Source organism: Microtus oregoni, unplaced genomic scaffold (assembly GCF_018167655.1).
Source record: "Microtus oregoni isolate MIOR12 unplaced genomic scaffold, Mior012 000040F_ref0000088, whole genome shotgun sequence".
NCBI classification, from domain to species: Eukaryota; Metazoa; Chordata; class Mammalia; order Rodentia; family Cricetidae; genus Microtus; species Microtus oregoni.
Window position 1 is genome coordinate 23,020,740 of NW_024543207.1, and position 14,867 is coordinate 23,035,606.

Consider the following 14,867-nt stretch of genomic DNA (forward strand, 5'->3'; position numbering starts at 1 on the left):
GGGGTTTCTGTTATGCACAAAAGCAGACCAGCATTACTTTGGTGACCAAGGAAATTCCACTGCTTATCCTTTTGTGTGTGTGTGTCTAATTTTTAAAATATTTTCCTTTTTGAGATGGACTTACTATTACAATACAGACTAACCTTAAATTTGATCCTCCTGCCTCAGTCTGCCAAGTGCTAGGATTATAGGGTTGTGATGCCTGGCCCTGGGAAATTTTTTTTTAAATTGATTGTTTAATTTGTGTGAGTGTGCATGCATGGTAGGGGGGAAGGAGTTCTTTTCATGGTGTGCAGAAGAAAACCTCATGGAGGTACTTCTTTCCATCTATCCTTATGTGGATTTTAAGGTCAAATTCAAGTTGACAAGTTTTTATGTAAACTTCAGCAGCCCAAAATTTCTTTAATATGTAGTTTTTCACAAAATTAGGTCGATTATTTTGTTTTATAGAGCTGTGAGAAAGTAGAAACTTTCTATTCTTAAAGAAATAGGAAATATTTTCTAGAGAGGTGAGTAAATAATAGAGTTCTTTCCTTTTGAACTTCAATTAAGTAATGAAATTTTGTATTCACTTCTCAAGGTTATTACATACCCTATGCTCGGCTCAGGAAATTTTTAGTTTTTAAAAAATTCTAATGTTTAAAAAAAATCAAAAAAACACTCAAAGTTTATTTTCCAACAGAGAACATCAGCAGGCAGTGGAAGTATTAGAAGCATTCATCCAAAGATCACATCGCAGAAGAAGCCACTTGCTCTGTACTTGGCTGCTTCAGTGTGAACAGCTGCTGTTGGGTTCTCTCTCCATTCCAGAAGGAAGAGGTTAGCTTAGTAAAAATCATTCCGAGTACTAGAGTCAGGTGGAACAACCAAGAAACAAAACTGGAGTAATAGATCCACATTTCAAGAAAGGCCTTTGACACAGAGGAGAAAATTTCCTCACTCATAAATTGGGCCTTTCTTCATGAGACCCTCAGCAACATTTCATTGTCTGCTAATATTACATGTATGAAAGGTAATTAAAATAAAAGAATCAGTAGAACATCGTAACTGTCTGGCTGTTTCTACCAGTGCAGCCACTCGTAGGTTTCAGGCTGGCCCTTGAAGTAGAAAGTGGGGCCCGGTGGTAGCGTGCTTGTCTATCCAGGTGCCCAAGCATGACAAAAAAAAAAAAAAGATTATGCTTACACAATTTGTTTTTCATTAGGTAGTGCAATCAAAGCTTTTGCCCAGAATTCTGCTGTTTCCACTTCTATCCTTTGTCCAGTCCTCAGGGAAGAAAGCCTCATGACAAAGCAGTCAGGCTTCCTGAGCTCCGCCACGTGAGGCAGCATTGTGCTGATGTCTTTCCTTTACCTGGTGAATGAATTCTCAAAACTCCACCCTTCTATTTTCTCTCAGTAGCGCTGTAAACTAGTTTTCCCAGCTTGTTTTCCTAAAGTCTTCTTTTTCCCAGCAATCCTGTAAGGGTCTCATCCATGTTCAGCCTTGACCGTTTATCTCAGCAAGTCAGAACTTAAGCATGTGTACCTGTCTTGTGATGGCATAGAATTTATACCGCTTGGCTAGAATCCTTACCCAGCCAGTGTGCTTAGCTCTTATACCTACAGCACACGCTTGTCCCCAATGCTGCAGCACCTGGCAGTTGTCTCCTCACTGTTGGCTGCTGTTTTCTACTCAGATCTGCAGTTTTCCCTGCATTCTCTTCAGTAGATACTGGGGTGGGAAGTATTGCAGGTGACGCTTCCTATTTCTGCCTGCCTACTGCAGAGTTCTGTTTCCTTCTGTAGAAAATAATTACATAAAAGCAGATCAAAAAGAATAAATAGCAGATTGTTTTCAAAACGGATTGTTGATGATCTACATCCTTTTTGGTATAACTGTCTAAACCAGTAAATATATTTAGATGTTTCATCTTGTACTTTAGGAGTCTTTGCTCACCTATTAGCATGTCTTACATCAGATGAACCTAAACACAGGAACGTTTTTAGAACTTTATCAAATGTGATCTACTATTTTGCTTGGTCTGCATTTGTCCAAAGTTTTAGAATATGCCTCATCCTCATCCAAGTCTACACCACAGATGTCTGATTCTAGTTGCTCTGGAAGCTGAGGCTAGGGTCCTTACAGGTTTAAGTCCTCCTTGGACTATAGAGGCAGGTTCAAAGCCAGCCTTGGCAACTAAGTGAAGTAAACAGAAAGGAGCTGAAGAGCCCGGCGGTGGTAGCACACGCCTTTAATCCCAGCACTCAGGAGGCAGAGGTAGGCGGATCTCTGTGAGTTCTCGAGTCCAGCCTGGTCTACAAGAGCTAGTTCCAGGACAAGAACCAAAAGCTACGGAGAAACCCTGTCTCGGAAAAACCAAAAAAAGAAAGAAAGAAAGAAAGAAAGAAAGAAAGAAAGAAAGAAAGAAAAGAAAGGAGCTGAAGATATACAGCACAGTGAATGGTGTGGCACTTGCCTAGCATATGAGGTCTTGGATTAATTCCAGTGCTGCAAATATAAATTAAGGTTCTAAAGGAAGTAACTAGTTTATATAAAGAAATGTAGCTAGTAAAAATATGGAAAAATACTCAACCTTGTGACTTCTAAAGAAATAAGGGATTAAAGGTGGAACGTAGTTGTAAAGAACTGATAGCCAGTGTTAGGGAGAACGTGGGCTGAGCTCCCACAGTGCCAGTGGAAGTATTGCTATGATATTTCTGGATAGAAATTTAGAAGCCCGTTTCTCAAAAGATAAAAGTACACAATGGTTCACCAATTTATTTGCTTTTTAACTTTTAACTCTACCTTGAAGAAATAGTTGTATTTAAATTATGTGCTCAAGGCTCTTTGTATTTTGATAATAAGAAACAGCAGAAAACAGCCTTGGTCTTATCTGTATATTTAGTTACCAGATGTGTAATAAATGGGTAAGGATGTGCACCTCAGTAGTAGGGCCTGTGCCCAGCTACCCAGAGTGCCCTGAAGATGGTTAATTGATTTGGAATAATGCTCATATGATACCTTATATAAACTCTTCTACTTTTGAAACAGGTGATAAACATGTTGTGCTGTGTGGAGGGAGGCTCTGATTGTGTGTTGAGTTGGAGCTGGTTTTTAAACAGTTCTCTTCCTTTCAGTATAAACATGCATTTGAAGGTAGATTTTTATTTTTCTTATTTAACTCTTGATATATACTCCACAGAAATTGCTTCATGACTTTTTTGTTTTTTATTAGTGTAAATATGGTATGTTCACTATTCTCCTTCCAAACTTGATGCATGGTGTATATATTCAGATTAAACATTATAAAATGGGTTTCTGGAATGATGACTCAGTGGTTAAGAGCACTGACTGATCTTCCGAGAATCTGGGTTTGATTCCTGGTGCCACATAGTGGCTCACAACTACCCAGAGCTCTTGTCCTAGGGATTCAGTACTTTCTTCTGTAAGCACCAGGCATAGACTTGGTACATAGACAACATTTAGGCACTCACACATACTCATAAAAAAATAAATTAATCCTTAAAAAGAAAAATTATGTACTTTGTCACACTTAATTGCAAGTAGCCTTTGCCTTTGAAATATGCCATGAGGTGTATTACTTGCTTTGGTGGGATATATCTTTTCAGATGTATATAATTGCAGACCAGAGAGAGCTGTTTTATGACTTGTCAGTCTGATTATACCAATGATATTCTGCCTCTTGCTGTTGTTATTTTGTAAAAGCATTCTACTAGCTGATGAGGGCAGGAAGCTAGTTCTGTTTTTGTGGTGCTAGGACTTGAACCCAGGGTCTCCTTTGCCAGCTCAACAGGAGGTGTAGTTCAGCTTTTCACTTTTAAGTTGTAGTTGGGGAAAAAGTGGATGGAAAGTGGCTCTGTTTAGTTTTGTTGTTTTAGTTAGACTTTCCCTTAGAAAAGAGAAATGATCTGAGTTCTGTAAAAATTAGAAGTAAAGTTGATTGCCCAGTGTGTGCACGTGAGAAGTAGTGTCAATGCTGTGGGTAGCAGCCATTTGAGGCAGCCTGGGTCCTCAGCATGGATGACCGTGGGGAAAACATTGCAGCATCCTCTCTCTTAGGTAACAGTGAAGTGAGTGGTTGGAGATGAACTTTGAGGTGGGATTTTTCACCAGGCCTGGCAGGGCAGCTGCTCCGGGAGTGCCTGTGCAAGAGCCATCAACAGGATCTTGCTACAGACTTTCATTCCTGTTAAGCCCGAAGAACTCGTAGAAAATGAGTCATTTCACTGATGTTGGGAGAGTTGTAGGGTCATTTTCGGAGCCTGACTCCAACTTGGCGCTGTAACATAACCACACTGTCTCAGAGCATTTCCTACCCACTGCTAGTAGGAAACCCCAACAGATGTGAGAGAAGAAAACCCCAGACCACTGCTTGGCTTCCAGCCAGCTTCCCTGCCAAAGAAACTTTGAGGGGGTCCTTGGGAAAGAGTCAGTGTTTAAAAGTCAGCGTGTGAATTTGTTATGGTCTGTGTCTGACTTAGTATTGTGTCATCAGCCCAGTGTCGGCAGCTATCTTATTGCCTTTTAGATTTTTTTTTTTTATTTCTACTGCTAAATATACTTTCTCTTTATTCTTGTGTTTCATTTTTTGTCACATTGTACTTTATTTTTGATTTAAAATACCTTATGACTAGCTCTGCCCTTCTTAGTGTATTTTTAGATACCTTCCGTTTTATCCCATGTATAAGCATTTCATTTGTTTTTATAATAGAATTATTTCAATATATGTGACTAGATCACATTTTGTTTTTCCAAGAGTTGGTAGGCATTAGGGTTGTTTTCTTTTTTGGCTATTATGAATAGTGCAGCTCTGTGTGTGCATCTGTGTCTATGTTGATACAGTTACCAAACTGACTTTGATAAAGCAGCTGCATCGGTTTGCTTACCCACTAACAATGTACGGCAGCTCTGTTTTTTCCCATTCTGGCCAATCCTTATTTTATTTTTAACTTTAGCCATCTTAGTGAATATGAATTAGTCATTGTGGTTTGATTTGCATTCCTCTGGAGGTTAATGGTATTAAGGATCTTTTTGTGTGTTTATTGACATTAATATATCTTTTAGATCTTTTTTGCTTATGTTCAATTGAATTATTTGTCCTGTTACTATGTTTTAAGAGTTCTTTATATATTCTACTTATGGTCCTTTCTTGGATTATAGCTTAATATTTTCTACTTTGTGGGTTGTCTTCATTTTTTTAAAAAGATACTGTTTTATTATAATGTGGGCATGAACCTGAGTAAGTATATGTTTACCATGTACATGCAGGAGCCCATACAGACCAGAAGAGCTTTTAGCAGGTTTTGATCAATATATTGAGAATATACATAAACAGAAGTAAATATGTTCATGTTAATCACTGTTAGCATCTAAGGTATATGTCATCTCCTTAACTTTGTCCAAGTCATGTCTATAACTACTGCACTAGTGTGCATCAGTCCAACCAAGCGCGGGGAGCTGGAGTCCCTCCTTCCAAGTCAAAAAAGGGGCAGACTCCTGGGGGAGCCCAGTTTGTTGGCTTGGAGTTATACAAGCGATTGAAGGAGTTTTTGAAGAATTACTTGACAAATCTTCTCAAGGTAAGATGTCTCACTGATATACAAAACATATAAAAATACTTTGTTTTAATTTTTCTTTCTTTTTCTATTTTTATGGTTTTTTGGGACAGGGTTTCTTTGTAGTTTTGGAACCTGTTCTAGAACTAACTCTGTAGACCAGGCTGGCCTCGAACTCACAGAGATCCACCTGCCTCTGCCTCCCAAGTGCTGGCTGGGATTAAAGGTGTGCGCCAGAACCGCCCGGTTTATTTGAAGTGCAGCAATTTTGCCATGACTATCACGTGTGTCCTGACTATCATGTGTGTCCTGACACTAGGCCTAGACTGGATTGGCCATTGATACAACTACCCACATCCTGTGATTTAAAAGCATTAACTCAAACAATTGTTTGGCAATGATGAATCTTTTTCTTAGCCTTCTGCCTTTGGTCTGTTCTGTAACAAAGGAAGTAGGCTGCCTTACACTCAGCCATTGGGTGGGCAGGTAGCTCCCTCATCTGCTGTTGTACATGACTGAAGACTCAATCAGTGTAGGATTGCTACTCTACCCGGGAAAGTTCTGAGTCTCTTCTGTGTATATAGGTTTTTTTGTTTTTTAATTTATGAAGAGGAACCAAAAAAGCTACGGAGAAACCCTGTCTCAAAAAAAAAAAAATTAAAAAAAATTTAAAAAAAAAATTAATTTATGAAGAGGGTATAGAGTGTTTTCTGCATGCTGCACAAAATGCTTTTCTCTTCATTATTTTACAAGCTAAGTGGAAGCATTATAACAGATTGTAGTTGACTGACTAGTTATAACTAATATTCTACTTTAAAGTTCTTAAACTTGAACTGTCTTGCTGTATAGCCCCTGTTTTTTGAATTCGCAGCACTTGTAAGCAAAGTATGTTGTGTTTTCAGTTAGTGGTTCCATCAGCAACACATTTGCATTTTACATGTGGGATAGGCCAGCTTTGCATTTTAAAATTCACATCATTTACATAAACAAAACCTTTGGTTGTGTTGGGGTGTGTCCAGATGTTTACATAGATGGTTGGGTCACTTGAATGTTGCTACTTGTAGAATACAGGTCTACTGGGCTGTGGCTTTCCACATGAAGACACACCGAGGCAGGAGTGTAGGGCAGGCTCCCACTGGCTTTCCTCTACCTCTTTGGCACACACGGTGTAGCACTTCTAAATGGAGATGTCATTAATACCTAAGAATGTCACAATTAAGATGAATATTTTTGTAGGTTTACAAGTTTGTGAATCAGCTCATTTTTAAAAAATAAGTATATTAGTTTCCATTATAATTTATTAAGAGGGTAGGTTTTTTTGTTTCATTTTTTTTTAAACTAGAAAAATGTCAAACATAGAGATGCTGTGGAGGTAGATTCCTTAAGAAGAAATTGCTTAAAAACTAAACAAAGCAAGATACGGAGGTGTATATACCTATAATTCCAGCACTGGCCTATAATCCTGGCTTTCAGTGGGTGGAGGCAGAGGAACAGAAAAAAGTTCAAGGGCAGCCTTGGAAAACAGGAGAACACAGGGAGCCAGAGTAAAGAAATTGCCACTGGGTGTGGTGGACACACCCAAAATCCCAGGGTTTCAAGAGGATCACAGGTTCTAGGTGTACTTGGGCTGCACACTTGAATTTAAGCGCAGCCTGGGCAACTTAGCAAGACCCTGTCTTGAATTAAAAGTACAACAGTTGCCTAGCACTAGACCCACCCCTAGGTTCAGTTACTAAAGAAAAAGCATGAAAGAAAGAAAAATCACACTTACATTCTGAAAACTTAGGGTGTACTCTGACTGCATGTGCGTATTCAACCAATGGAAGTTCCAGTTTAATTTGATAGTGAACTTTTTTGTGTTCTGTGAGAATTTACATTAGCATGTTTTTATACACAGCAATAAAAAGATCCCATTATAGCCATATGTGTTAGTGTATTTTGATATGGTAGCTTTTTCAGTAAGTTTTGTCTTGCTTATATGACAAACCAAGTCACATTAAAGCTTTAGTGTACTTGTTTTTAGGATGGAGAAGATCTAATGGATGAGAGTGTACTGAAGTTCTACACTCAGCAGTGGGAAGATTACCGATTCTCCAGCAAAGTGCTGAATGGAATCTGTGCCTACCTCAATAGACATTGGGTTCGCCGCGAATGTGATGAAGGACGAAAAGGAATATATGAAATCTATTCAGTAAGTTTAAAAAAAAAAAAAAGAATAAAAAACAAAATATGTTGTGGCAAGAAAGCAGAGAGGTGAGAAATTGGAGCTGTAAAATAAACACAGTTAAACAAACAGTTCTGCGTTTACTTTTAAACTATCTTCAATTAATTGACCACTTATCATACTTTGCCTGGAACTGCTTGAGTTTTAGCACTATAATCAGGTACCTTATCTAAGGATTAAGCTCTTAACTGGACTTTGATGCACTTTCTTGGTCTGAGAGCTCTGTATTTGAGAGCGGACCCTGAATTAAATATTTTTGTTAGTCTTCGGGGTTTTTGTTTTAGGCCCTCTGGTTTCTCAGAGTATGACTCCTAAATTTGTGTCATCCACGTCACCAGGGAACACGATAGGGATGCAGATTCTCAGGCCTCCTAAACTTGGAAATTGAGATGGGCTACAGGTGGGGGCAGGGCGCGCAGTTAGCAGAGTGCCTAGTGTGTATGAAGTCCTGGGTTCAGTCTATATACTAGGCACACCTGTAATCGCAGCACTTGGGAAATAGAGGAAAATGAATCAAATTCGAGTCATTCTCTGCTATATGACACATTCCTGGCCAGCTTGAGCTAAATGAGACCCTGTCTGAAAAAGAATAAAAAATAAAGATAAAAAACTCCACAAAATTGGGGTGATAGCTCAGTCAACAAAGTATTTGCCTTGTAAACACAAGGACCTGAGATGATTCCCCCAGAACCTATGTGAAAAGAGGATGTTTTTAATCCCAGTGCTCAAGAGGCAGACACAGGCCAAAAATTCTGATGATGGCAATATTTTGTTTCTTTGCTTTTGACAAATTTAATTAGACAAAAAAACAGCTCAAATGCAGGACTTTTAGCACTTACAGAGCTCAGTTTCTGTGCCCCAGATGTGCTTCACAGTGACACTTTATTGTGTGGTTACATAGGCTTTTGTTTGAGGTTCTGGTTGTTTGAAACAGAGTATCACTGTAACCTTGACTGGCTGGAAACTCACTGCGAGACCAGACTGGCATCAAGCTGAAATGCCTGTCTGTTCCCAAGGTCTGGGATCACACCTGGTTAGTTACATGATTTTAATCACATTTTCTAGGCTCAGTTTTCTGAGTTGAGCTTTTTGTGTTTTTCTTTTTAATATATTTAAAAAATTATGTTTATCCCATTGAACATGTTTTGAACCCTGTCCATCAAGGGATGGCTGGTGTGCTTTCCTTGTCTCAGAATTGCAGGACGACTCTGCATGGTTCTCGTCTGTTTCCTTTGGACACCGCTTGACCTAAAGTTCTTGTGTATGCTCTGCAGCAGCATCACAGACTCCTGAGGCTCATTTGCTTTTTCACTTTTCATTTACTTTGTTCAACATTTAAAACAAGCTTAAATAAAAAGTACTAAGCTATATAATGTTTCTTTAAGATTCAGCCAGACTCGGTGGTACATGCCTTTAATCTCAGTACTAGGAAGGCAGAGGCAGTAGGTTATCTCTTGAATTGCAGGCCAGCCAGCCCCGTTAGACAAGAATCAGCCACTGTCATTATGTTTTAAATCTGTTTTCAAACCCCACAGTTTCTGTATCATCACATAGTGTAGCTAGTGTTTGGAAATGCAGTACCCCGCCATAAATTCTAGCAGAGGACAGTCACCGCCCCCACCTAGAAATAGTATTATAGTATTCTTATCTGTGTCCCAAGTGCACTGCTTCAAGAGCCTGCTCCAGTCATTTGCTAGTTTGTATCAAAGCTCAGTGGGCCAGTTACAGCCTATGGTTTCAGCCTCTGGTTTTATTTTAGGCCCAGAGTCTCTTTTTTTTTTTTTCATAATTAATTCTTTTAAATAGAGAAAGTTATTGGTTTCCTTCCAAATCACCCAGGGAATCCAAGTTGATTTCATTGTTAATATGTTGAAGTCTGACACCAAGACTTGTTATGCCAACCTATTCTGAAATTTCTTTGGTTTGCCTCTTTGCCTTCTTTTGCTCTTTGACTTCCTTCCTTTGAAGTGACAATCATCCAGAGCTGGGTTATGTCTGTCTAAGGATGTGGTTGGTAATTTAGAAAATAGCTGGAACAAATTATTTTTTAAAGTGTAGGGGCTCTGTTAGAAGCTGATAACCACAGCCTTGTATTTTCACTGCTGCCTTACTCCTACCTGAGGGAAGAGGATTAGGGTTAAGCATACATCTGCAAATTGCTTCTCTTCTGGACAGTGAGGCTCAGTCTTCTAAGCCCTTTGGCAGACCACAGTCAAGAATTCCTAATAATTCTGGGCCTGGTGGCACACACCTTTAATCCCAGCTCTAGGATGCAGAGGCAGGCAGATCTCTATGAGGCCAGCTTGATCTACATACATAGCCAGTGCTTACTTACATAGGGAGGGAAAACAGGCAAACAAAAAATTTAAATATTGCTTTTATGGAATTCATTTTTTTGGAGACACTACTTAGAAAATACTTTTTATAGATTAAATTTGTATGTAATATTTTCAAAAATACATACTTCTACAAGCTTAATTTTATCTCTAGTTAAATTGGGAAGGAGACTAATGACATTTTTGTTTAATTAATTTCTTGTTTGTGTTAAAGTGTTGTAAATTTCAGTTCTGTTTTAACTTTCTAAACCTCTCCCAACAGTTTAAAAATCATGTATGAATTCTTTCTTCTTTCAGAAACCATTTTTGCAGTAATTAATCTTAGTATAACACTTGTGAAAAAATTAAGAATGTAAAAATGGACCATGGTATTTATATATTCACATTAAAATGCTTCTATCAGGAGGGGCTGAGGAGATAAGATGGCTCAGGAACACTTGAGTCTCCATCTGTGTGTGTATCCATAGATACATGCAAGCATATACCATGTACACATAAAAATGTATGTCTTACACAGTCACGTGAAGACATAAGTACAATAGGAGGTTTTAGTAAGTTATGTACAAGAAACTGCACTAAAAATACACAATCCAGATATAAAAGATGATTTTTATATTCTCTGTTGTTTATCTTGATGTATTAGGAAACCGTGTTAGTAACTGGAATTACTTTTATCAGGTGTATCTAGTTGAAATTGTTTGATCCAGGGAAAACATTGATAGGGTGAGTCTACTACTGGTTTTTAAGCTGATACAATGTCCACCTTAAATCAGAATGTTCTTAAGCTGATACAATGTCCACCTTAAATCAGAATGTTCTTTTAGAACTTGACAGTTAAATGTGAGCTGGTAAACATCTGTACAAAGTGATTAGCTTGAAAGGGTGGCTCTGATTTCATTGTGATAATAGATTTTTTTACTACGTTGTGATCTAGGAATTTTTGTAAAATTAAGAATTCAAATTACCGTTTGACCAGTTTTTGGGAACCATGGTGAAATATAGTTATTTAATACATCTTTTTCCCCTTTTCCTCCAGCTTGCATTGGTGACATGGAGAGATTGTTTGTTCAGGCCATTGAATAAACAGGTATCTACTGTGAAGTGTTGTGTATTTTGTTTTAAAAATATTTCCCACTTCTGTCTTGATTCTCAAGCCTTTGACTATCTAAAGAGTATTTGTTGGGCTGGGGATATGGCTCAGTCAGGGAAGTGCTTGCCATGAAGCATGAGGGCCTGGGGTGGGTAGATCCCCAGCACCCATAGAGAGCAGGTATACAATGCCCACCAGTGAGCCTAGCCCTGGAGAGTAGGGTCTGACCGACAAAGTGGATCACTCCCGATCCCGGAGACTCCTGGGGGGCAGTGCTTGAGCTTGTCCTCTGGTTTCCACTCACACACGTGTGCATGCCCATCCCCTAAAATATTTGTTACCTTGTATTAGTTAATGGCTCTAAATGTTTAAAGGATATGTAAGGTACATTGTGTCTACCTAATATGTTTTCTATATTCTTAAAGGTAACAAATGCTGTTTTAAAACTGATTGAAAAGGAAAGAAATGGAGAAACCATCAATACAAGACTAATTAGTGGAGTTGTACAATCTTATGGTAAATAATTTGTCTTTATTCAGTTTTCATATCACATGGCAATTCTGATAGCTCTCTAACATTCGTTTAAAAACATTTAAATATCAAGAATGCTATTCCATTTTAAAGTACTTTTAAGCAATAATTTTATAAATCATAGCTATTTAATCTCTGTACTTTAAGGTAATTTTTATTGATAAAATTGAACTATTTTCTTCGCTGCTTTCATGAGTAAATACTTATATTTAATGTGATTGTCTTGGAGCTAAATAATAACCAGAAATCTATCAGCTTGAAAAATTGAGGTTGAGACACTGATTAAATGACATCAAGTTCAAGTCCTAGTGGGTTTGCATTTTTTGTGAAAGTGCACTATTTAGATCACTTTTGGAAACGAACTTTTTCTGGCTGAATTTGTGGTAATTTTGCAGTGTCCCTGGCCTAGATAGAGGTGATTTGTTGCTATACATCTTGGAGTTTATTGTTTTGTTTTGTTTTTCTTTTATCAAAACAAGTATATTTCAATACTAGTGAATAACAGTTATCATATAACCCTCCATTTCACATTGATCTTTCAAGTGTAACTTAAACCAAATGCTACACCAAAGTATTATCTGTGACATAATAACAAAAAATAGGATAATTGAAATATAGCTCATATTTTTTTCTAGTGGAATTGGGACTGAATGAAGATGACGCATTTGCAAAGGGCCCTACGTTAACAGTGTATAAAGAATCCTTTGAATCTCAATTTTTGGCTGACACAGAGAGATTTTATACCAGAGAAAGTACTGAATTCTTGCAGCAGAACCCAGTAACTGAATATATGAAAAAGGTAAGCTTAAACATAGTATGTAACTCAGTCATTGCTCCTTCAGTGAGTTCTTGGCAGTGCAATGTTCCTTTACAAATCAGACTTGTCACCGAGTCACACTGTGTCCAGCAGGTTTAACTCCTATAACTCTCCGAGAGACTTTTACAAATTGAAAACCATGAATGTGTGTTCCCTTTGTGCATGTCTTTCATGTTCTGAATTATCACCTCTTGAGTGGCCCTCAAAATTTGTCAGTGAGAAAATATTAAGCAGATATTCCCAGACTTGCTATTTGTTTGTTTGTTTGTTCTGCTTTTCTCTTAAATATTCCTTAATATTCTGTAGCTTAGTCTTGAAGATTATATTAGGAAGGGGGATCTAGATTATATTAGGAAGGAGGATCTAGATTATATTAGGAAGGAGGATCTAGATTATATTAGGATCTAGATTATATTAGGAAGGAGGATCTAGATTATGTTAGGATCTAGATTATATTAGGAAGGAGGATCTAGATTCTAACTTTGGAGAAGACCAAGATAGAGCTGTGTGTCCTCCATGCATTATTTTACTATGGGATTATTTTTCTATGAATTTCTAAGATTTTTCTTTGCTCTTTCTTGGAAATTCAGGTCTTCTGAATGTAGTGTCTGAGGAGTGACTGTCAGGAGTCAGCAAGCTTTCTGTTATGCAGTGCCAGGCAGTGAATACCTTTAGGCTTTGCATGCTCTCTCCTCTGCCACTGTTCACTTCTGCAGTTATAACACACGTACAATATTAAAACAATCAAGTACAGTATATCTCAGTAGAATAATAATTAGGTAAAAATGAGCTTTCAGGAAATGCCCTGCTTTCAACAGCCTATTTGGGCTAGGTGTTCACAGTCTCTGTGTGTGTGGGGGGGGTCTCTGTTAGTTTGCTGTCATCAGGAGTATTTTAGTGCAAACAGTTGATGGTCCATCTAAGGATGGCTTTGATGGCTAAATAGCTACAAGCCATTTAACACTTTAAAATATATCTCATGTGATTGAGACTAATCTGACCTATTAAAAACAAAAAAAATGGACTTGTTTGAATATTCTATATTCCTATTATTTTTTATTATTTAAAAATAATATGGGCTGGAGAGATTGGTCAACAGTTAAAAGAATAGGTGTTGCTCTTGCAGAGGACCTACATGGTAGCTCACAGCCATCACCCACATGGTAGCTCACGGCCATCTGTAACCATAGTTCTAAAGGATCCAGCAACCTTCTGGCCTCTGTGAATACATAGTGTACATACATGGAGCCTGAACACTCTTTCACATAAGATAATTTACCTCATTAGTTTGCTTACCAACCCCCAAGGACATCAAAGCCTAGCCTTCTGAGCAGGAGTAAAAGCTTTGTGTTCCTGGACAGGATGGCCTGCGTTCTTCCAAGAAACGGGTGTAACTTAAAACAGGAAGAGCGGTGCTTCAGTGTGTCTGCTCTTGCTCTTCACTATCAGATGGAATGAAACCCATTAGCGGAGCTTGAACCTGGAATTTTATTGTTCCAGAAGAAAGAACTCTGTAGAAACAAAAATACAAATTAAAGACTCTGTGAAATATGCAGTGACAAACCCACAAGCCTGGGACACTTAGACTGGAATGTTGCTGCAGGCTCTTTTGGGGATACTGGTAGTGGCTGTTTTCTTTGTTTTGTTTGAACTTAAGCATTAATGGTTTAGTATATTTTAGTGGATATTTCATTTATAGTGTGCTATAAATTATATATTGAATTTTAACTAAGTTTCTCACTAGAAATTTACTAACTTCAAAACTTTTCTTTGTGGCTTATCTTTTCCCTTGTCCTGACTTTTTTGCTGTACTTAATACTTGGTTAGAGGTTAGAGGTCATTCTGTGTTGAGGCTTTGTGATACATATGCAGTTTGTTGTGTTTAAATTTACTCTGCCAAGTGTGTGTGAGTGTATGCTGCGGCTCTAGCTTTCCTGTGCTTTAATAACTACCTACTTTTGATGATCTAAGCTCTGCCTATTCAGTTGTTTCTTGGTATTGAATGTTTATTCAATTCCAATGATAATTCTCCAGATTTATCCACAGTTATACCAAATCTGAGAGGTCTCTGTGGAGAGTAAAATAAGCTTTTGTCTTTTTTTATTCAGGTCACCTGAATAATTCGAGATTGTCATTGACATTTCTAGCTTACTCTGATCATGTTAGTTCTCAGTGACTCTGCGCCACACACATTTCTGGTGACAGATTCTAAAGTACACTGTCTTTTACCTGGGTTTCTGTTGCGTTATATTGTCTGTTAGCCTCTTTTCCTTGAAAAGAAATCCAAGAAGTTGAGATTCTTAAGTGGCCA

The 14,867-nt window shown here is 38.0% G+C and overlaps 1 protein-coding gene across 2 annotated transcripts in view; it reads left to right on the forward strand.

Annotated features, from left to right (window-relative positions):
* Window positions 1–14,867, forward strand: part of Cul1 (cullin 1) — a 65,053-nt gene that overhangs the window by 30,322 nt on the left and 19,864 nt on the right. For both annotated transcript variants that reach the window (XM_041632115.1, XM_041632114.1), the window contains exons 3-7: window positions 5,408–5,582; window positions 7,582–7,749; window positions 11,155–11,205; window positions 11,634–11,724; window positions 12,375–12,538. In XM_041632115.1, the coding sequence (XP_041488049.1) occupies window positions 5,408–5,582; window positions 7,582–7,749; window positions 11,155–11,205; window positions 11,634–11,724; window positions 12,375–12,538 (649 nt within the window). The remainder of the gene's footprint in view (window positions 1–5,407; window positions 5,583–7,581; window positions 7,750–11,154; window positions 11,206–11,633; window positions 11,725–12,374; window positions 12,539–14,867) is intronic.